The 23864-nt window shown below is 45.8% G+C and overlaps 1 protein-coding gene across 2 annotated transcripts in view; it reads left to right on the top strand.

Moving 5' to 3' along the window:
- The window catches only part of LOXHD1 (lipoxygenase homology PLAT domains 1), a 289434-nt gene that overhangs the window by 133215 nt on the left and 132355 nt on the right, over positions 1-23864 (top strand). For both annotated transcript variants that reach the window (XM_039545016.1, XM_039545015.1), the window contains exons 13-19: positions 3198-3321; positions 5073-5323; positions 6436-6571; positions 9149-9309; positions 10816-10902; positions 16214-16349; positions 21885-22039. In XM_039545016.1, the coding sequence (XP_039400950.1) occupies positions 3198-3321; positions 5073-5323; positions 6436-6571; positions 9149-9309; positions 10816-10902; positions 16214-16349; positions 21885-22039 (1050 nt within the window). The remainder of the gene's footprint in view (positions 1-3197; positions 3322-5072; positions 5324-6435; positions 6572-9148; positions 9310-10815; positions 10903-16213; positions 16350-21884; positions 22040-23864) is intronic.

Genomic DNA, 23864 nt, shown 5'->3' with positions numbered 1-23864 from the left:
ACTCACAACCCTGGCATGCAAAACCTTAAATTAGAGTATAGAGAATAAATGAAGACTCGGCCTACCGCTTCTGAAAGGTTGCTGACCCCTGAAATAGAATATAAATTCACCACAACCTCAGCTGGTGTTGTTTTCCTGATTTACACCAGTTGAGGATCTGGCCCAGTTTTTTTGAAGCCTAGGTAACGTGACTGTTGGTACACTAGAAATGTAAGTATTATCTCACTCTTTAGTACCATTACTGGGGTCTAAACCAAAGTTTGCTATTTAAACTGCCGAGTGGGAACAGAGAAAATGGAGACCAGAGCCCTGGGGAATCCCTCCGATAAGTGGGAACAGACCACAGGAAAAGGAGCATCATTAGGATACTATAAATAGTCCCTGCATGACATAGACTTTAGAGCCACTTAGTTTAGGTCAGTGGTGGCACAGACACTGGGGAAGTGACAAGGAGCAGCCAGAAACTAACCCTCCCCTTTACGGCAGTAATCAGTAAGATAGTTGTGAACATAAATAAAGCCATTTCTGAGCTGTGAGCTTGACATGAAATCTAGCTGGAATGTAAGCCACCCCGAGTTTGAAGGTGCAGGGTAAAACATCACAGAATTTGTTTTTCTCCTTGTGCTGTTTTTCCCAAAGTGTTCTATGATCTAGTAAAGGAAGCTTTGTCAGACCCAGACACACACATTAAACATCTCTGGTCGTTCTTCGCACGCTTCCCGAGTTGTGGATGTTGCTGTCTAGTTGTTTATGCTCAGAGTGAGCTTGCCAGCTCTAAATATAAAATTAAATGTGAATAAACAGAAGCATAAGAAAAGTAATAATTTATAAGAGAGGGCTTCTAACCGTTGATACTCCTATCGTGACTGCTGCTGGGCACTGCTATTATAGACACCTCCAGTCCACATGTACCTTAATGGAGCAGTCTTTTTTAGGATCCAGTGCACTGCTGCTGCTTGATTTCCCAGCATTCATTACCACCCAAACTCTGGAGACAAGCTCCCTTCCGGGTTTGACTATATGCCATTAGAACCGGAGGCAGCTGGCACTACCAGCTACAACCAAAGTCTTAGATCAGGGGTCGGCAAACTTTTTGGCCTGAGGGCCACATCGTGGTATGGAAATTGTATGGAGGGCCAGCTGGGGCAGGGGATTGGGGCGCATGGGGGGGAATGAGGGCTCTGGCTGGGGGCGCAGACTCTGGGGTGGGGCTGGGGATGAGGGGTTTGAGGTGCAGGAGGGTGCTCCGGGCTGGGATCAAAGGGTTTAGAGGGCGATCAGGGCTGGGGCAGGGGGTTGGGGCATGGGGTGGCTCAGGGGTGCAGGATCTGGGTGGTGCTTATCTGAAGTGGCTCCTGGAAACAGCAGCCTGGCCCCACTCTGGCTCCCACACAGAGGTGAGACCATGCCACTCTGCATGCTGCCCTGTCTGCAGGCATCACACCAGCAGCTCCCAGCAGCCCTGGTTCCCAGCCAATGGGAGCTGCAGAGCTGGCGCTTGGGGCAGGGGCAGCGTGCGAAGCCCCCTGGCTGCTCCTGCTTCTTGGCATTGTGTGGAGCTGCTGCACGCGCGGAGTGGAGCAAAGCACACCCCGATCCTGCTCCCCGGCTGGGAGCTTGAGGGCCAGATTAAAAGGTCCGATGGGCCGGATGTGGCCTGCGTGCCGTAGTTTGCCTACCCCTGTTTTAGATAAATGATAAGGTTGGGAATCACTGGTGGATTTTGGAATAAATTATTCTCAGACTCTCTTCCTCTGGCCTTGAAGGCTGAGGGAAATACAACAAGAACAGTCTAGCCTGGAGAGCAAATCTTATTCACTGAAGACATTCACCAGCAACATGAGTGAAGTTTCAGATTTTTCATGTCTAGCAGAAAATCTATTATCCTCTGATGGTATAAAACCTTGCAGTAACACTATGGAAATTTACCAATGTTTTGCAACAAAGGACATAGAAATTGTCATATCTGATCAGACTAAGGGTTTGTCTAGTCTAGTATCCTGCCTCTGGTAGTAACAGATGTTTCAGCAGAAGGTCAAGAAATTGCAAAATTGGTAAGAATGGCCTTTCTGGCCACGTAGGTGTGGTGTTTAGATGTGCTTGTAATTATTAGAACTGGGAGCAGTGGCTGTTGGGAGTCTGAAAGGACAGGAAACAGGAAGGATGAGGGAGGAGTTGAGGAGGCCGAGTGAGAGTTACAGAGTGTGCATCAGCAGCTTGGTAAAGAGGTTTCCACTGTAAAAATAAAGTCCTGTTGAAGTTTGTTAGTACCTTGCCTGCTTGATACAACAATAGGGGAAATTCTTTCCTTGGCTCATCAATGTAGAACATATTTAGTGGGCCTGGAAGCCAAGTCCTACCTAACTGATGGAGGATAGGTCCATCAGCGACTGTTAGCCAGGATGGGCAGAGATGCAAAACCATTCTCTGAAGTGTCCCTATCCTCTGTTTGCAAGACGCTGGGAATGAGTGACAGGGGATGGATCACTTGATGATTACCTGTTCTGTTCATTCCCTCTGAAGCACCTGGCACTGGTCACTGTCAGTAGACAGGATACTGGTCTAGATGGACCTCTGGTCTGACACAGTATGGCCTTTTTTATGTTCTAACTAGCAGCTGTTTCTGCTGTAGGTTCACTGCCTCCATTGCAGCGGGAAGGTGCAGAACTGTGAAAGGAGGAAGCTGCTACTTCAGTAACGGAGTCACTGGGTGAAATTTTCTGGCCTGTGTTATGCAGGAGGTCAGATTAGATCTATTGTCCCTTCTGGCCTTAAAATCTGTGAAAAAATCTTTGAAAAGGCGTCATCATGGAGCTACCAGTTTAGCTGCCACCCAGACTAAGGATAGAGAGAACGCAGCCAGCTGACTCTAGAGAGGAGTAAAGCAGGCCAGCCAGATAGTACTGCTGTCAAAGGCAGCTGAGAGCTCCAGTAGGGGGCAGATTCCGACAAAGTTCACTAGGCAAAATAGCCACGTTAAAAGGTGATGTATGTGCTGACTTGCTGCAACTCTCTGTCAGCCACAGTTTTGGAGGGATGGTTTCATCTTGTTCTCTGATAAATGTATTTTAAGTAGGTAAAACAGAATGGGCAACTCAAAAGCTGCACCTCCCCTGCACTCTTTGGTCTCCTCTCTCTGTAATGCCTCCCTTCGCTTTAGCTTCATGTCGGTCACAAACTGTCTCCTTTTTTCCTAGGTGATCATCGAAGACATTGGCAATAAATCTGAGTACGAATTCCCAGTTGGTCGCTGGTTTGCATTGGATGAAGATGATGGGAAAATCCAGCGGGACATTCTTGTGGGAGGAAGTGAGGCCACAGGTAAAGGCAGTAGGCCTGATTCTGGGGCCGGGGGTGAGGAGAACTGGGGAGGGAGCAAAGGTTTAAATAGCACTAAAATGAGATCCAATAAGTGGAGCGTAGGAAGTGAATGTCCACCTCCAACATGGTCATAAGGGGCAGGTCATTCACGTAGCTGGGTTAGGGTTGGAGAGGCAGATATAGAGAGGCAGAGTCCACTCCTTCATAGTTCTTGGACCATAGGGACCTGTGCTGTGTGGAGATCTCTAGCCATGTCCCATTTAGAAGTTAACATGCCATGTTTGTGATTCACCACGGAGACCTGCTGTGGACCAGACATCTGTGACATTCCAGTCCTCCAGTGCCCAGATCACCAAGCATAGCAGATGCATGACATGTCCATTGACATAGGTCAGGAAGCACAAGCATCAGCAGGCTCCAGGCTGATGGCTAATGGAAGAAGGATCCAGTGTATGTGTCATCATGTTGACCATCTGCCTTCAGAATGTGGGTTACCAATGCCAAATGGCTTAATTATTTATCCGAGTAACTGATGAAAAAGCTTCCAATGTGTTGCTCATCAGTCAATTTTATGCTTGATACGATTGCCTGGGAAGCAGAATCTCCTTTTACAATGCATTAGGTTCAATTCCAAACTCTAATATTGACTTTATGATTGTCTAACTTAATTAGAACACAGACAGACAAATGCTTTATCATTGTTTGAGGAAATCTGAGCTCCTAACGTTTGATAAAGATGCTCCACTTGCATAAAACGCGTCAACATACAAATGTTAATGTAACTTTTAAAAAGACATGACTGTTTATAAAACACCAAGTTCTGAAGTTCCTACTTAAGCAAAAATCGCCATTGAAGTTTGAGCTAGTTAACCTGAACAAGGACTGCAAGGCTGGGCCCAAAATATTTATGTGCGCACCTTGGAACATTCTTACGGTAGTAGGAATGTTTCCTTACTTATTAATGGAGGTTAGGTGTGAACATATGTGTGGGAGCCAGGAGTGGCTTCTAGCTTCTAATAATCCCAGCTAGGCCATTGACTCTGTCTGTGACATGGACGTCTCTAAAGTGACATTTTCAGATTTTTTTTTCAATGGACATGGAAATTGCCGTGCTGGATCAGACCAGTGGTTCATCTAGTTCTGTATCCTGGAGCTGATTTTCAGTGGCTCTGAAGATCTACAGGTCCACTTCACTTCACTTAGAACTTCTGGTGCTCAGCTCCTCTGAAAAGCAGGTCTCTCTTACTTAAGTGATTAAATATGGGTCTTGGCACTTAACATTAGGCACCCACATTTGAAAAAGTTGGTATTGACAACTATGCCTCAGTCTCCTAACTCTTAAAGTGGGGTAATCTCTGTGCTTACCTTGTGAAATGTAATGCAGAACACTCTGAAGATGTTACATATGTGTTCAGTATTTTTCATTTAACTTAATTGTTATAGCAAGAATGTCAGAACCACTGAACTTCAGCTCAGAGTTCTTTCTTTCTGGGACCTTGTAGCAGAGAGGCTATCACCGTATGTGTACTCCTGCTGGAATATATGAAGTTATATAAGATTTAGCTGTGTGTATTATCTAAAGACACCATGGCATGAAAAAACATATTTACAGTGCACTGCATGGAGGTTGAAAACAAAATACCCTGCCAGAAATCAATGCAGCAATGAACCACATTCTAAGTCAAGTCAAAAATTGTTACTTTTACCTTTTTTCTTTCTAACTGACTCTCATTTCTTTGTGAACTCCTCAGGTATTGTTTACAATGTTGCTGTAATGACAGGGGATGTCAGAGGGGCTGGCACTAACTCCAAGATCCACATAATCCTGCATGGCTCTAAAGGTTTAAAGAACAGTGGGAAGATTTTCTTGGAAGGAGGTGAATTTGAACGTGCCAGGACAGATCTATTTAACATTGAGATAGCAGCTCTTCTCAGCCCCCTGAGCAGAGTCACAATTGGGCATGATAACTGCGGTGTCAGTTCTGGCTGGTTTTGTGAGAAGGTGAGAACAGGTCAATGTCTTTAGGCAACTGTCAAATTATTTCTCCTTTGCAGTCTGCCCTGGACAACCAAATCAGTTTTAAAATTCTACTTTTATTTAGATTACAATATCTCCAGTGTATTAAGTCAATATTATGCATAATGCATGCTACGAGACTGATTGCCTCTAATATATGTTAGATGCATAAATCAATCCCTCATTAACTGGGTCAATTGCTCGTTTGCTGTCACAAAGATAGAGATTATTTTCTGCTCAGCACAGAAGCACTGTTAGATGTTTGCATAATGCGTATTGCAGAAATGCAATTTTGTGTTGTATTCAGAGCTTCAAAGTTAAGATCCAGAGTCAAACCTGCCCATCGTTTAGGAGCTGTTGTGATCTTGGGTTTTGGGTGGGTACAGAACAGGGAAAGGGGTCAACCACATCAGTTTATTAGGGGTCCAAATCTGGGCTTTTCAGTTCTATGGGTTTGTGTCTAGGCCCATGTGTTCTGCCATGAGATTGTCAGCTCTTAATCCTAGTTTACCAATAAAGGGGCAACTTTCCCTCTAGATGATGGAAGGCCATGCAGTTTCTCTGGGAAGTGATGTAGTTTAGCAGTGGAGACACCTGAATCATTTGCATAACTTGGGTCTCCTGCCAATCACTGAAAAGTGTGGCTGCCCGACCCTCAGTCCACTTGGGCTGTTGAATTGAAAATGAAAGATGCATGCAACAGGCCCCTGTCATTGACTTCAGTGGCTCCTGTTACATCCTGCAACCCCCACTTCCCAAGCCCATGTCTTTGGAGGATGAGCAATTGACCCTTTTCTCCCTCCAGGCTCTACAGTGGTGTTTGGCCTCTGCTTGGTAGGTACATGTCAATGTACCCTAAGAAGGATCTTCTGGTGGAGTAGGAGGGCAGAAACCATTTGTTGCACTCATAATTGGACAAAAAGCAGCCTGTTGTTTTTTTCTGATGACTTCCCAAAGAGCCTAACTTTCCCCAGAGGACTCACAACTCCTTGCTCAGTTGTTGCCTGAGCTGTGGCAGGTTTCAGACATCTCTAATTTGGGCTGCTAGTGAAAGGAAATGGATAACTGGACTTTCTTTTCTGGACTTCTTTTCCTAGGTGGTGGTTTATTGCCCATTCACTGGCATTGAACAAACCTTTCCTTGTGGGAAATGGCTGGATGAAGATGAAGGAGATGGACTGATAGAACGGGAGCTCTATGAAATGGTCTCCCTGCGCCAGAAGAGACTAAAAAGTATGTATAGTGGCAGACAGGGCACAAGCAGATTCCTTCTACCCTCAAATTTGCATGCTACCTATCCTGACACAATATGGGTAGACTCTTCTGCAAGGCCGAGGCCTGGGTAATGCAGTGATCAAAGCTCTCAGGTCTTGCTTTAATTCCAGTTTGAGACATTCAGATGGACGTGGGTTTGGGGGTTTCAAGAAATTAAACTTTTAAAATATTGTAAAGGAATGCACCAGTTTCCTTATGTAGGGGAATTATGGGCTTCTTAGGTTGAGTCACTGGGCATGAAAGGAGTCTCTATAGCACTTTTACACTGTAGGCATGTTAGATCTAGAGTTGTTCTCTCTATAATATTAAAACCTGCTCTGCTAATGAAGCTGAATATCTCCCTCCCCAACCCCACCCCAGTGCATCCTAAAAAAATGGAGAAGAGGAAAAATAAAAGAAGCAACCAACTATGTTATTGTCGATTTTACACAGCTTGCAAACCTTATTTTTCACTTAGGGTGGGTGGGACAGGAGTAAAAAGTCCAATCATATTTTGTCATCTTGACCAACTGCAGAATGTGCCTCTCCAGGTAGCAAAGTTAAGCATTTGCTCCCCCTGCATTAGAGGGAGGCAGGCTGAAATGCATTTGGCTAGGCATGCCATTCCATCTAGCAGAGGGCACTATGATTCAAGACCTGTTTGGTGTCTTTGCAGCAAGAAGGGAGTTCCTGCTATTTCAACTGTATTAGATTGTACATGTAAGTAAAAGGTTTTAATTAGCAAAATAGATGCTATTTAATCAGGATGCCTCTGTGGATTCCAGTTTGTCCTGTTTAAGCAGCAGTTCCATGTAAACTAAGTTTATCTAAATGTTATTTAATGTTATCGTCACATTATGTCTCTCACGCAGTCCATTTAACTAAAGCATTTATGACCTTTAACTGCCATATTATCAACTCTGATTGCTATTGACAGAGTAATTCCCTGGTTGCCATTGTATGCGAGATGGGCAGAGAACATTAGCCTTGAGAAATCTGTGCCCTTTAAATGCCACATTAAAGAATCGTAGAAGCTGGAGATGGGGAAAACCTATTATGTCATCCAGCCCATCAGCTTGCCAGTGCAGAATTGTTCCCTACTGTACATTTATTGGAGTATTGTTCAAACTCATTTTAAATGTCCACAGAGACAAGTCTGCCTGCACTGCCTTTGGAAGAGTATTCCACAGACTAATGGATCTCACTGTTGAGAAGCTTTTCTTGCAAGACAACCAAAATTTTTCCTTCCTTAATTCCATTCTAGAACCCTTTGCACCAAATGATTCCTGTCTCTCTTTGGTGCTTATATCCAGAAGAATCTCTGCTCACCACTCTGCTTATGAGAACCTCCTTGTTAGCCAAACACCCAGTGTCAGTTGATGTGTAGGGAGGTTTAGACAGGAGATGAGTAGGGTAATGGCCTGAAGGCTTCAGATTTATAGAGCCACTAAGATCTGCAAAGATGTGGCAAATGCTTGGAGAACTCCTAATCTCTTCTGACAGCTCCATCCAGACTCTGTGCTTGGTTCCTTCTTCTTTGACTCCTTTACTCCCTTGGCAACCAAATAATCTCTGGGTTTTGCAGTCTGTTACTGTCCAATTTTTAAGTTCTTGGCTAATTTAATTTTACAAATTACACCCGTGCAATGTACAACTACAGTAAGGCATGGATCTATGCCACACCAAGTGTTGTATACTACTGTTATACCAGAGGTAACTCAACCAGTCAACACCCTTACTTTGCAGCTAATTTGTGTGCAACAATTTCATTGGTTGAGGGGACTGCACACATGATGGATTACTTGGCCCATGTACCCAACTGCCACACACACAAATCAGTGCAAATCACCCAGCACAACCAACCTCACCTAGACACATATCAAAACAATCATTCAAACCACAACACAACCAGTATACACATATAACCCCTTACCACAGCACACACCCCTTATTCGCCACCTGCATAAATCCACATAACTCTCCCAGCATACCACAACCCTCATAGAACAACACAACCTTCACACACTATAACCGCAAACTCACCACAGCATACACCCCTCATTTTCTACCCACACAAATCAAAACAACCCAACCAACCACACAACAGCACAACCAGCACACAAAATAACCCCACACATCACTCTGAAGCCTAGATTGTCTGTTAAGTCAGTGTGGAGTGATGGAAACAGACACAAGCATGGCTGGGAGCTCTTTTGGTCTGTTACTGTCCAGTTTTTAAGTTCTCAGCCATTTTGGGCCTTTTGCACACATGACTTTACAAATTACACCAGTGCAACAGCACAGACTTTCAGCTGCTACTTATAGTTTAAAGGGAGTCACATGGTTAAATCTCCATGCAATGCATGGAATGTTATTCCTGTATGACTATAGATACCTGATTATGTATATGCCTAAGAAGATAAAAGGCCTGAATTTTCGTCATATAAATACCCAGCCTTCTCTTGTTCTAGTGAAGTTATAGGAATGTTTTACCAGTGTGTTTTGATATTTTTATTTGCTGTTTTGTTTATAAAATGGTTTGAATCTTCTTTGTAGAAAATCCCTGGTCACTTTGGATCTGGACAAGTGACATTAAGAATGCAGGGACAGATGCCAGCATCTTTCTCCAGATTTACGGAGACAAGGGGAAGTCAGATGAAATGAAACTGGACAACAATTCAGACAACTTCGAATCTGGACAAACTGACAAGTTCACGGTCAGAACTTTGCATTTGTGGCAGAAGGACTTGACTGTGGTTCTCTTAGGGCGAATTTCACCTTTCTGCAGAGGGCCAGCAGCCCAAGTCCTATACACCAATTAAATCCCACTTTAAGCTTTGGACAAATATTCTGCTGATGTAAATAGGTATAATGCCATTGACTTCTGTGGAGACACAAAGATTTACACCAGCTGAGGATCTGGTCCAAGTTCTTATAATAGGTCTTAAGGCTGTTCAGGTGGTGGTAACTTGAAGTAATGATGGTATCGCGTAGTATGTTCCCTCCAGAGCTCTGGGCTATATCCTCAGGCGATGTAAATTGGGACAGCTCCACTGACTCCAGTTCATTTTCTGCACTTTCTGCACCCATTTGTTCCAGTGGAGGAGATGGTCCATTATGCCCGCAGAGGGGAGGAACAAGCACAGTACCTACAGTGGGGCCAACAGCTCTTGTTAGAATCATGGGAAGAGCAGTCTACCCACGTTCCATGCAGTGCTAGCCTCTTTGCGCTTGCACAAGTGTGACTGTCATGGCTATTAGTATGCTTAGGAATCGTTTATATGTACAGTGCCCCAAAGTGCTCTGGGCTCTATAAAGAACAAGTAGCAGATAAGGTTCCTGTCCCAAATAGTTTATAGTCTTAACCTGGCCACGTCTCCAGTCTCCTTGGACATTCTCCTCAAAGAGTGACTGGTGCTGATGTCAATATTGCCTGCAGAGTTGGGGTTAGGTAGAAGCTTCCTGTGCACGCTAGTACCCCCAATTCCTTGACATGCTTGCATTTGACTGGCCCTAAAACTTAGTTATGGGTTGTCCAGAAGAAGGTTAAAAAGCAAAGAGTTCTGATGACCTACCCTGTTATAACAATAATTCCTCTATCTAGCCAAAGCTGTAGCTGTCTCACAGAAAGAAGTGCATATGTTTTGGAGGCTTTGTTTGGGGAACGGCTGTGGAGGATTCCAAAAAGAATAATGCTGTGAGATTAAGGTGCTCCAGATATTATAGCTGACAGCCCTTATTCAGATGACTTATTCAGGGGACAGCAGATTCTCCTCAGTGCCCAACAGTGAACAGCTCAGGCCAGTGGTTGTCCCCACATTGGTTTCTATGCAGTCCTCCTCATCTGGGAAATGTGGCTCTGATGTTGGGGCTCTAGGTGTGCAAAGCAAGGAGAACATGGTGTATGGGTGTGTGTCAGTATCCTATCTAAGGCAGAACTCCAAACTGTGGCAGCAAATTCTACTCCATGCCCGTAACTTCAGTGACTTCATGGGTTGCAGGAGTCTGACCTTACGTTATTTATCACGAAAGTAAACTCATCAAACTGTCTTTTCGGTGTAGGGAATGTTACCTTTCTAACAGAATTCATTCTCAGCCCCTGTTCTTCCTCCTTTCGACCCTCATTGGAAGCTGTGGATTTCAGGAGGTTTTAAGAGCAATGTATGTACCTTGCTGAGTTATGTAATGTGTCATTTTGGGTATGTTTGTGTTTGTTTATATAGATTGAGCTCCCTGATCTGGGCACATTTTATAAGCTCCGGATATGGCATGAGAAAAGGAGCCCTTTTGCTGGCTGGCATCTAGACAAGGTGAGATGATGGAAAGGCAGATTGCATCTGAAAAAGCCAAGTCTGCTTTCAATGGGGAAAGTCATCCTCTCTTGTCACCAAGACAAGAGACATATTACAAACAATATGCTGCGTTAATGAGCTAGCAGTTGCATTCAGTATGCAATGGTCTGATATTAGGAGTCTGAATTGGTATCTTCATTTACAAGAGTGTGTGGTTCTGCTGTGCAACGTGAGGATCCGGATCTGGGGAGTTTGCATGGAAAGTGCACACGCTCTGCATTTTCCAGAGCACAGCTCCACTGGGGGTCTCTGCACACCTTTGTCTAACCCAGCTGTGGGGGATACCAAGGGGAGAAGAGGGAGCATGGCTGGTGGATAGGCTGCTTCAAAGGCCCACTGAATATTGTCCCCGTCTGAGTAGGGGTGCAGGTGCTGCAGGAGATACCATAACCTTTACACTGCAGTAGTAGCTAGAGAGTGACTCCTATTGGTGTTTCATGGGCTTTGGGAGAGGATTCCTTCTCCTCTCAGCTCCATGTCAGTTCCCCCGCCCCCCACAGTATTCAGCCCAGCCATTTGGCTGTCGGGTTGCAGGAAAACTTACCCTCAGAAATGGGAACTGTTTCCAAGTCCTTTGTTTAATCTGAGCTTATTACCGAGGAAGTTTTGGTGCTGTGCTCAGATCCTGACGGTGGGAGGGTAGAAAGGAGTGCCCCTCATTGCCCAGCAGTGAACTGCTCAACCCTCTGATTGTCCCCACACGGAGTCCTATGCAGTCTTCCTCCTCTTGGAGAATATTGGCCCTGATTCTGAGACCCTGGAGTAAGGTGTTTAAAGCAAGGAGAACATTGTGTATGGGTGTGTGTCAGAATCCTAAGGCAATGGATCCTAATTCCCGCCAAGTCAGAGGTCCTGGATTTCACATATAATTCTTCTATCACTAGCCAGTCCGAGAACTAGAAGCTAGCCCAGTCTTTATTGCAGGAGACTAAGATTTCAGGGTGGATTTGGGTCTCCTGATGCTTCATGAAGATGACACGTTGGATAGCAAGTGTGGAAAGGAATGTGCGTAGATCAGCCCACTCTTGTAGCATTTACTGTGAAAAGTAAACCAAGTGTAGCGCCCCCTCTCCACCCGCTTACCTTCTTTAATGCCAGTCTGCTTACAGGTTTCGATGGACAGGGCTGGGTTCTTCTGGATCCCGCCACCCACTCATCAGGGTGTATCTTCTTTATTTTTTCCTATGAATTTATTTGGTGGTGCCTCCACCCACATCGCTCCTTCCTGGCAGGGTCACCAACCAGCGCAACTTGGGAGGAAAACTTTAACCACAGGGTAATTCCCACTTACTTGCCAGATAGCTGGAGACTTCCAAGAAATAACACAAACACATATAATACATTCAACACAATAATTATGTTAAACAGGAGACAAATATAACAGGGTAAAACACTATTTTTAGGGTCACCAATGCCCACTCTGATAAAACCTGCGACTTTACTTTGTTGGGGCCCTTGATGACTTATGACCACAAAATTCTTCTCTGCCGTGGTTTAGCCGTGTGGCTGACGGGGTTCAGTACAGCCCAAAGGACTCACAAGTAGGAGAAGGTGGTAAATCCCTCCACAGGTTTAATATGCAGCAAGTTATAAAATCCCCAAACCCTCACTCCCTGGCTTGAGGACACAGTTCAGGGAGTAGGGGGTCCCCAAAACAAATTCCCTGACTAACTAACGAAAAGATGGTGCTCTCCCAAACTCCATGAGTGATCCTCAGATTCAGAGATGACTCTGGACTCCTCAGTCACTGCAGAGGGGCTGATCTCTGCTGGCAGGAGTCAGGCTGCGTCGGTCCCAGGATTTCCCCTCACCACAAAGGGGTGCAGGGCTAAAGGTGCAGGTTACACAGCTGTACTAAAATCCAAACTGTCGCCTCCTAGCCCAGCGTCCAGACACACACACAGCAGGCAGCGGCCCTGGACTAGCAGCCAGAGCAGAGCTGACCACATGGTGACTGGTCTCACCAGGGAGCCGGAGGGCGAACCCAGCCTGGCTGGGAAAGTTTCCCAGCAAAACTCTACAAACTGGGAGTCAACAGTGGAGAGGGAAAAGCCCAGCGGAGGGATCTTGCTTTCAGGTCGCTAGAGGCCAGTTCTCAGGGGAACCCTGCATGCAGGCCTGGGACTCACCAGCTCCCCACACAGCCAGTCCTGCCCTTGCCCTGGCTGGCTCCAGACTGACTCAAAAAATGGCTTCTCCCCTTTCCCGTTCAGTTCAAGTACAGGTGAATTGCAGTAACCGGGCCTGGAGGTGACATATGCATAGATTGCCATAGTGATGTCCTTGTCTGGGAGGAAGGGGAGGCGTTTTTTAGCAAGCTGGATGTGGGGAAAAAAATATTTTTTGTCACTGATGCTATGTGATCCTCTAGGGTATTGTGATGTGTCAAACAAGACCCCAAGGTCCCAGATCACTTTCTGACGAATGGGGATAAAGGGGTGTATGCCTGCAATGGAAGATGAGGACAATCTCCCAGCATGTTCTTCAAAGTGTTTAGCCCTGCTGACCAGCATCACTTTGGTCTTGCTGGGTTGAGTGTGAGCCTGCTACTTTTTATCCAGGAGATGATCTTTTCCAGGCTTGTGGCATCATAGTAGCAATAGGACTAGTATGCAGATGGTGCCTCCTTCCCCTGTGCCATGTGGCCTGGGGAAAAACTGCAGAGAGCAGCCAACCAGAGATTCCAGCTGGAACGGGCAGAAACAGCCAAAGCAGGGACCTCTGGACCTTAGACATTCAGAGCAGTTTCTATAGTTTTAACTGGACTGTCTCCTCCCTGTGCTGATTGGCTGGTTGTTCCAACCCTCCCCCTCTCTCCCTCGCAGTCCCTTGACCTCAGCTTCAGTCCACATCTGTCCCTCTGACCCTCTTCTCCACCCCATTCCCTTTGCCCCCTTCCTTTCCTTTTCTTTCTGTTTAGCTGATCATTATGTTGATTATTATTATTTATTTATTTATGTGTATTGCCGTGGCACCTACAAGCCCCACTCACGGACCAGGACCCCATTGCGCCAGGCGCTGTACAAACACAGAACACAAAAACAGAGCTTACAGTTTAAGTCTGAATAAAAGAAGTGAGACAATCACCGGGCGGTGCTCCGAGTCTTCGGCGGCACTTCGGCGGTGGGTCCTTCACTCGCCCCAGGTCTTCGGCGGCACTGAAGGACCCGCCACCGAAGTGCCGCCGAAGACCCAGAGCAAGCAAAGGACCCGCCGACGAAGTGCCACCGAAGACCCAAAGTGCCCCCAGGTGAGTAAAAATTAAAAAGGCGCCTCTAGCCAGGGAAGGGATTCTCACTGGGCGCGGGGCCCTCTGAGGCGCGGGGCCCGATTCGGGGGAATTGGTGGAATAGGCCTAAAGCCGGCCCTGCTTCCAAGTGGGGGGAGGGGAGGAAGTTCTGGAGAAGGCACAAAGGTGCTTGTTTGACAATGTAACAAATGGGCGATGGAGGCTGGTGTCATGGGCTCATTGGAGGCAGGAGTCAAACTTTTGATACTGGATGAGAGATGATAGGTAGGGTGGGGCCAGGTCATAAAAGGCACCTAACGTGAAAACAAGTAGCTTATGTTTGGTGATAGAGAAGGGGGAGTCAGTGGAGGGATGCCAAGAGCGGGGTGACAATGTCAAAGTGACGGGCTAGGAAAATGATCTTTGCAGCAACATTCTGAATGGATATGAACATGGCAAGATTACATTTGTCCAGGCCAGAGAAAGGGCTGTTGCAGTAATCATGACACAAGACGATGAGAGATACACCAATCTCCTAGAACTGGAAGGGACCTTGAAAGGTCATTGAGTCCAGCCCCCTGCCTTCACTAGCAGGACCAATTTTTGCCCCAGATCCCTCAGTGGCCCCCTCAAGGATTGAATTCACAACCCTGGGTTTAGCAGGCCAATGCTCAAACCACTGAGCTATCCCTCCCCTCTGTGAGCCTGGACAAGAACTTTAGCTGTTGTGGAAGGACAGGAAAGGCTGTATTTTAGCAATGTTATGCTGAAAGAATCAGCAAGATTTAGACGTAGCCTGGATATGAGGACTTAAGGAGAGGTCCTACTTGAAGATGACACCCAGGTTACAGGCATGAATGGCAGGCAGAATGGTGGAGTTATCTGTGGTGATTGAGAAAGGAGATAGCAAGGAGGGCTTGGGAGGGAAGATGAAGAGTGCGGAGATGATGGGAGCCATGTTTTTGCTATGTTTTCCCGCCATCACATTGTTCACGCTGCTTATGTTTTATATTCTTACCCTCACTCTGTGTCTTCTTGTCTATTGATATTGTAAGATCTTCAGGACAGAGACCGTCTACTACTCTGTGTTTGTACAGCACCTAGCACAATGGGGCCTCGTTCTTGGTTGGCCTTTAGGCACTATGTAATAAACACAATTAAGTCATGTGGGTTGCACATTTGGTAGTGAAACCATGTAGAAAATGCTGAGGACAGCAGGTCACAACATTTCTTATTCCATGAGGCTGCTAGGCTGAGAGGTCTTCACACTGGAAGATGGGCTGGACTAACGGAGGGGGAGAAAAGCTACTCAGGGAAAATGGGATTTTTTTCCTTCTAAATTCAGAGTGTCAGTTGTACTTTTAATAATTACCCTCATTATTTCTTAGTAAAGATGAGCCTAAGCTGCAAAGTTCAGATGGCTTTTTCCATGTTGGCCCTTCAGCACTGGACATCATTTTGATCACCAAGCCACCACCCTCTCTCCATTCATATCTCTCCTACAGACTCACTTCTTCCTGATACACAATCCAACAACATAGTTACATTTAAACAAAAATCCTAGTCATTCCACCCAGGGTATCCTGCCTGTTCTGCGTCTTTCTGTTTTGAACTTGCGGTCTCCTCCGGGCATGGATTATCTGTATGTTATCTCTGTGTTGTCTGTATAGTGCTGGGCATAGTGTGAGCACAAAAGAAATTCTGAATAATAATGAGCTTGATCAAAACTTTTTTCTAAGTTTTTTTGGTGGGAGGGCAGATGTGATTTAATCAACGGCTTTGCCTTCAGGAGGGTGGAGTAAGAAAGGAATGAAAAGGAATCAGATTTGACAGACCTTAGTCTCTTTGTTCAATGTCCTAATTCTGGAAGGTGCTCATATACCCCAGTGATGAGCTTAGTATGTGAACCTGAATGGGTTCTCTAATTATTAATACTAATTCCTTCGTCGCTCTGCCCTTCCTCCCTGGCAGAGCTCATTGGGAGCTTGTCATTTTTGTCTTTAAGCCTGCGAACTCATGTGGTGTTTCGGTTTAATTAAGATAACTCTGCTGAAAACACTGACAAAAGAGAAATATACGTTCAACTGTGGCCGTTGGCTGGATGTAAATGAAGACGACAATGAGATCATCAGGGAGCTCCCTGCAGAGGGACCTCTAGTGACTGAAGTCATGCCAGGTAAGAATCAAGGACTCCTTATAGAGGCTTGTTTAGTGACTGAATAGAAATAAATCCTCTTTGTTTCAGTGATGCACAGATAGACCTGTGTAATTCAATTAGCCTCTTTTTTTGGCACTGATTTTCCTACAGGGTTTTATTTTTGCACCATTAACTGCACTAAGTGTTTGAAATTGTAGGCTCTGTTTTGAGCCGACTTAACAATGGAGATGGGAAAGATCAGGCCAGAACACAGTTGTTCCTTAAAGTGTATTTTCTATCTACTTATGCAATTTCCAGTCCATTTTTAAATGGAAAGTACAAGATTTGAATGTGTGTGTGTATATAAAAATATTTAAATGCTTCACTGAAATGGGGTCTAAAAAGTTTTGTAAAGATATATACACCAAAAGAGTATGCACTATATTTTTATATATACACACACACAAGGAAATGGGCACCTTTCGTTACATGCAAGTGCTCAAATATATGTTTATCACCTGTAGCTTTAATTAAGGAGCTTAACAGGACTCCATTTATTCAAGAAGAATTCCATCCTATTGCTTTTAAAACTGAATCACTGAGTACCACCTCTCAACTGTATTTCATAAGCATTAAACTTACTTAACAGAGACTTTTGGGGTGGGGGCGGGGAGGATACTGCACATCTACTTGCTGTGGGGTTTCCTGCACCTTCTTGCACCTCTGTAGCATCTGGTGCTGGTCAGTGTTGGAGACAGGACACTGGACTAGCTGGACCATTGCATGAGTCTGATCTCGTATGGAAATTCTTGAGAACTCAGTGATCTGTAAGCAGCTGAGTGCTCCTCTAATGATGAAGAATAATTGTAATTGCAAATGTTATTAAAATGTCATGCTGGGTTTTGAAATTTATTTTTAATCAGCTATGAAGAGGAGGCCTGAGTTAAAAAAGCTTATTTGTTAGGGAGCACCTGGTGATGCTGTTTTAGTTCTACTGTTCACCCAAATTTCAGGCTTGAGCATTTAATGTGCCTAAACTTGCATTTAGGTGTCTAAGGGCTAGATTATGGAAGACTGTACTCAGAGTAGTTATCAATGGTTCACTGTCAAACTGGGAGGATGGATCTAGTGGGGTCCTGATAGGACTTAGTCCTGGGTCTGGTACTATACAATATTTTCATTAATGACTTGGATAACAGAGTGACGTGTATGCTTATAATATTGGTGGGTGACACCAAGCTGGGAGGGGTTGCAAGTGCTTTGGAGGATTCAAAATGATCTTGATAAATTGGAGAACTGGTCTGAAATCAATAAGATGAAATGCTGTTAAATGAAAAATACTACACTGAGGAAGGAAAAATCCAATGCGTAAATATAAAATGGTGAATAACTGGCTAGGCAGCGGTACAGCAGATGAGGATCTGGGGTGTTATAGAGGATCACAAATTCAATATGCATCAACAGCATGATGCTGCTGTGGAAAAGGCAAATGTCATTCTGGATTTATTAACAGGAATATCACATATAAGACATGGGAGGTGATTGTTCCACTCTACTCAGCACTGGTGAGGCCTCAGCTGGAGCACTGTGCCCAATTGCGGGCACCACACTTTAAGAAAGATGTGAACAAGCCAGAGAGAGTTGAAAGGAGCGCAACAATAATTGAAAGAGGGTTAGAAAATATGGAAGGTTGAAAGAATCAGGCATATTTAGAGAAGAGAAGGCTGAAGGGAGATTTGATATGATTTTGAATATGTAGAAGATTGTTGTAATTGGGATCGTGATCAATTGTGCTCCATATCCATTGCGGGTAGGACAAGAAGTAATCAGCTCAGTTTGCAGCAAGGGAGATTTAGGTTGGATATTGGGGGGAGGGCTTTTAAACTCTAAGGATAGTTAAGCATTGGAACAAGTCTCTTAGGTTGGGTGCAGAATCCCTGTTATTGGAACAGGATTAGACAAACACTTGTCAGAAATACTTAAACATACTTAATCCTGCCTCACCCCTAGAGGATGGACTGCATGACATCTTGAGGTCCCTTCCAGCCCTACATTTCTCTGTTTCTGTGATAAAATGCTTTGAGGTCCTCAGCTGCAAGACACTACTGGGTGAAAATTATTATTGCTGCTTTTTTAGGGCTTGGGAAGAATGTAGAAGTTATATGTATTAGCGTTAGGAATGTTATACATATATCTGTGGACTTGGTGGTTATTGTATTTGCTGGTTAATGGGTAACAAATTGTTAAATCAACCGTAGTTAGCTTTGCAGGAACCAAAACTCAGTGGCTGGAGACAGCCCCAGTAGCCTGTACCTAGACAATGGAGGTGATAATGCCTTTAAGGTTTACCTCCACTAATGTGAAATCATTATCTGTCTGGTTTCATGGGGAAGGGGCTGGGAGAGATACCAGTTTACGGGGATTTTGGTCAGGAACTCTCAAACAAAGAGCTAGAAAGCGGGTAAAAAGCTGATCCTCTGAGGAGACAGGGAGACATGTGGTCTACAGAAAATCAGGCTGCAACTTGGTTTTCAGGAAAACGGGTGGGGGTTGTGATGATGCGGTTCTGGTGGGACCCAGTTGAGAGTGCCAATTCAGGACAAATCGCTTAAAACAAGGCAGTTACGGCCCAAGGCTGGGGTTTTTCCACCTCTAAGGCAAACCAAACCAGCCAGACAAAGAGGACTTTGGTCTCGCCCCACTGGCTAACCACAAGTCACACAAGCAATTCCCTTAGACACTCCAGTTTCCCAGTATCACCACCAGTCCCACTCGTCCTGGGGATGAATGGTTATGAAAACCAACACCCCAATAAAGGAAAAAGGTTCTCTCAATCCCAAAGAATCAAGCCGCAGACCCAGGTCAATATACAAATCAGATCTTACCCACAAATCACGCTGTTGCCAATCCTTTAGAATCTAAAATCTAAAGGTTTATTTATAAAAGGAAAAAGATAGAGATGAGAGCTAGAATTGGTTAAATGGAATCAATTACATACAGTAATGGCAAAGTTCTTAGTTCAGGCTTGTAGCAGTGATGGAGTAAACTGCAGGTTCAAATCAAGTCTCTGGAGTACATCCACAGCTGGGATGGGTCATTCAGTCCTCTGTTCAGATCTTCAGTTTGTAGCATAGTGCCTCCAGAGGTAAGAAGCAGGATTGAAGACCAGATGGAGATGAGGCATCAGCCTTTTATAGTCTTTTCCAGGTGTAAGAACACCTCTTTGTTCTTACTGTGGAAAATTACAGCAAAATGGAGTCTGCAGTCACATGGGCAAGTCCCTGCATACTTTGCTGAGTTACAAGGCGTATCTGCCTTGGAAAGTGCCGCCCCAAGCACATGCTTGGACACTGGTGCCTAGAGCCGGCCCTGTGCTCTGCTATAGTTATGGTTAAAACCTTCTTTTTGTTTAAAGCTCAACTGTTCTAAGTGCTCTAAAATCCATATGGTTAATCAGATTACTTTGAAATTTGGTGTGCTGTATGGGGGCACAGGGTGTGGTCAGTGAGCTATATTTGGGGCCATTTGACTAAGGGGTTCCTGAGATACAGCCCCCAGAAAAAAACAGCTTGTCTTAAAGTTGACACATTCTGGCAACTTTTTGTTGTTGTTGTTCATAGAGAAGGGTCAAATCAGGGCTCAGCTAATCGTGCCAGGATTTCAGACACAGGAGGGTGACCACAACAGAGTGCATAGCACCAACAGTCTCTTTGGGGGAAATAAAATCAAAATGTTATTTCAAAAGAGTTTACTTCTCCATTTAGGCACGCTAAGGGCAGGGGCGGCTCCAGGCCCCAGCATGCCAAGCGTGTGCTTGGGGCGGCATGCTGCGGGGGGCGCTCTGCCGGTCCCCGGGAGGGCGGCAGGCGGCTCCGGCGGACCTCCCGCAGGCATGCCTGCGGAGGGTCCGCTGGTCCCACGGCTTCGGTGGAGCATCCGCAGGCACGTCTGCGGGAGGTCCACCGGAGCCGCGGGACCGGCGACCGGCAGAGCGCCCCCCGCGGCGTGCCGCCTTGCTTGGGGCAGCGAAATGGCTAGAGCCGCCCCTGTCTAAGGGTATGTCTACACTACCCACCGGATCGGCGGGCAGCGGGGATCGATTTATTGTGTCTAGTCTAGACACGATAAATCGATCCCCGAGTGTTCTCCCATCGACTCCTGTACTCCACCACCATGAGAGGCAAAGGGGGAGTCAACGGGGGAGCGGTAGCAGTCGATTCACCGCGCTGAAGTCACCACGGTAAGTCGATCTAAGGATGTCTAAGGATGTATAACTTAGATAGATTCCCGCCCCCTGATCCCCAGTGTAGACCAGGCCTAGGTCTCATGGGCTTATTCATATGCCTAGTGGATTACACCGAGTTTGTGCAGAGGGAGAGGCTAACTATCTAGAAAGACACATTTACATCACAATACCTGGGTGACTCTGAGAGTATATTGCAGTCATTGAATTTAAGCTGTGCCTTACGTACTCTGAGTTCAAATCCAGCCCAAGGCAGAAATCTGAAGTAAAAGAAACAGCATATTGCTCCAATCAAAAGGGGCATTTGTTTTGGGGACATGTTATCTGAATACAGCAGAATAATCAAATGGTGCTGAAACTATTTTTGGAAAAAGAAAATAAACTAAGCAAGCAAATGCTGGTTTAGAAGGGAAGGTGGTGAGGGGTAGAAAAGTAAGTGGGAATGGGGGAGCTGGGTTAGGGGATCAGGTTGATGGGGGAGGGCATGGGGACTGGGGCAGTGGGAGGAGGCGATGGGACACTGGGAAGGCGGACATGAGGGTGAGTGATAAAGTGAATTGGGCAGAATAGGGACCGGTGTGCTTGTCAGCCCCACATTCCCCTCCCATGTGTGTGCCAGGATCTGGGGCCCCCGAGCCTATCTACACAGGTATAACCCCATTTCTTGCTCCCATCATGTGAGCCATGTTCTAGAGGGGGCTTGTCTATCTAAGGAGTTTGAGTCCCCTCTCCTTATTTCCCCATGTGATCTGGGATATGGGAGTCCCTGTCCCTGGAGGAGTCTGAGCCCCTCACCCGACCCTATATATGTGAGTCAGGATTGGCATTTCCCAGCCAATGGGAGCTGCGAAGCCAGCGCTTGAGGTGGAGGCAGTTATGCATAGAAGCTGGAGGGTGGACATGCAGCTGCTTCTGGAGCCGCGCGGAGCCTCGGCAGGCAGGGACCCTGCCTTAGCCTTGCTGCACCACCAACCATACTTATAACTGTGGTGCTGACTGGAGCTGCCAGGGTCCCTTTTCAACCAGGCGGTCCGGTCAAAAACCAGACACCTGGCAACGCTACATACAGCCCCAGTAAAAACAGAAAAACAAACACCCCTCCCTAGCATTTCATTAAGTTCACAGCCTCTAGCAACTTTGAAGTTTGAAACCCACCCTGGACAGAAATTTGAGAATGATCTGTAAACATCTGGAGAAATCTGCCTCTGTCGAAAGAACAGGAGTACTTGTGGCACCTTAGAGACTAACAGATCATCTCCTGGAAAATGAAATAAATTTCAATTGCAATAAATTGCATTCTGAAGTTGCTTTATTAATTTGTGTCTTCCCAGTGATAAAGTACCGGGTGACCGTTTGCACCGGGTCAGTAAGCGGAAGCGGGACAGATGCCAATGTCTTTGTCAATCTCATTGGGGACCAGGGAGATACGGGGGAACGTATCCTCTTCAACAGCATAAACACCATGAATAAATTTGAGAAAGGCAGTGTAAGTTGGTACCGTGGCCCCTTCAGCCTGTCTGAGCATGCTGCTTAAAACGTGCAATGGTTGACAACTAGCTGAGCTCCTTTGGGAATGGGGTTGGGGGAATGTAGTTCCTAGGACTGTTTAAAACATTGTCGATATCACCTTGAATCACAGGAGCTACATGTTGCACTGAGGCATAGGAGCCGCTGCAACCTCAGGAAATTCAGCTGCAAGCTTGGCACTGATACTCCTTGGGACAATGGGGGTCAGTGAAAATCATGTGCATGGAAGAGGTGTCCTGATAGGTTTTGAGTGGAGAGGGTTAGGTGAGGAGGATGGCGAGACGGAGGAGTGCCCTTCGCTTGACAATGTCTGGATGTGCATTGTCTGGCCACCCCAGGAGAAAGACAGGAGGCAATGGATGTACCTGGTAACCAATTGTACAGTGCAGGTCATCATCCTTTCCTTAATCATTTCCACATGATCCCCAACTAAGTCCCAGCTATCCTGCTGCTGGGACCCCGCTGCCCTCCTCTCATAAGAGGGGTAAAGGCGCTATAAAAGGTGGGTGGGTCCAGCTCCCCACTGTATGAGACACAGGAGCCCCAATCCCCTCTTACTCAGCTCCCTTAAGGGACACTTTCCATCATATTATTTTCGAATCCATTTTATCCAATAACCATGGTCCCTTCCATACTGAGTACCTGCCCTGGACATCCACCACAACTTTTACATACTCAGTGGCGTTAGTTGCATGCCCCTGCTCCACCTCACGTGGTCTTGGACCTGCTGTGGGGAAGGTGAGAAAACCCACCCTGCCTTGGCCAATCTGGCAGTGAGGAAAAAATTCCTTCCCGCCGCCCCAACGAAAAGGGCAACTAGTGTAATGCCCACAGTGGGTCAAGAGACAGACTGGTCCTTTTGCTATGTGAGCCTGATGCAGGTAAAAAAGGGCATCCCCGGAGCTGCATGGGATATAAATACCCCTGGCCTCCACTCTTCTGGTCAGGAGGAAGGGCAGAGCAGTTACCTTCTTCTGACCTGGCCCCAACTGCTTTCTACTCTTCCTGTCCATCCCTGTAACCTTTTCCCTACCTCCTCACCCATTATAGGGGAGTCCTTAAAGGGGCAATGCCCCTTGTCTTTCAGCTAGCTGGACAAAGACCCCGCCATACCCACCCACATGGAAGACTGCAGTGAGCACATTCATAGCATCCTGTAAGGAAGCGACTCTCGTTTTGGTCTCTAGGCTGAACATTGACTGTTGTGATGATTTCCTGGAGAGGAAGAACTCTAGGAAACTCATCAGACCTCCAAGAATGAAAGACAGACTTCCCCCATGATCTGATGTTGGGGAGAGCAGGCTATTTGGGCAGGGGAGGGAAGAGCAGAATGTTGAAGGTAAAAATCAGAAATTCATTATAAGACCAGAAGGGACCATTTGTGAGAATCTAATCTGTCCCCCTGGGTAACACAGGCCATAGAACTTCCCTGAATTAATTACTGTTTGACATAGAGCAGATCTTTTAGAAAAATATCCCATCTTGGTTTAAAAATTGCCCGTGATGGAGAATCCACCACAACTTTTGGTAAGTTGTTCCAATGGTTCATTACCTTTCCTGTTAACATTTGCAGCTTATTTCTTCAATAAAATGTTTCCTCTGTATGTTTTATTCTGATTTCCACCCCACTCACATTGCCACACCAAATTTTCATGTCTTATTCATGCAGTTATTTTCTTGTCAGAATATCATGTGTTTTTCTGTCCTCCCTGGAGGAGCATGAAATGGCCAGGGATGGAGACTGTGCACTGATTCTGTGCAAAGCATGGAATAATAGAAAGACA

The sequence above is a fragment of the Mauremys reevesii genome, linkage group 6 (assembly GCF_016161935.1).
Source record: "Mauremys reevesii isolate NIE-2019 linkage group 6, ASM1616193v1, whole genome shotgun sequence".
Classification (NCBI taxonomy): domain Eukaryota; kingdom Metazoa; phylum Chordata; order Testudines; family Geoemydidae; genus Mauremys; species Mauremys reevesii.
Note: the sequence above shows the minus strand (reverse complement) of the source record. Positions and strands in the feature narration are given on the sequence as shown.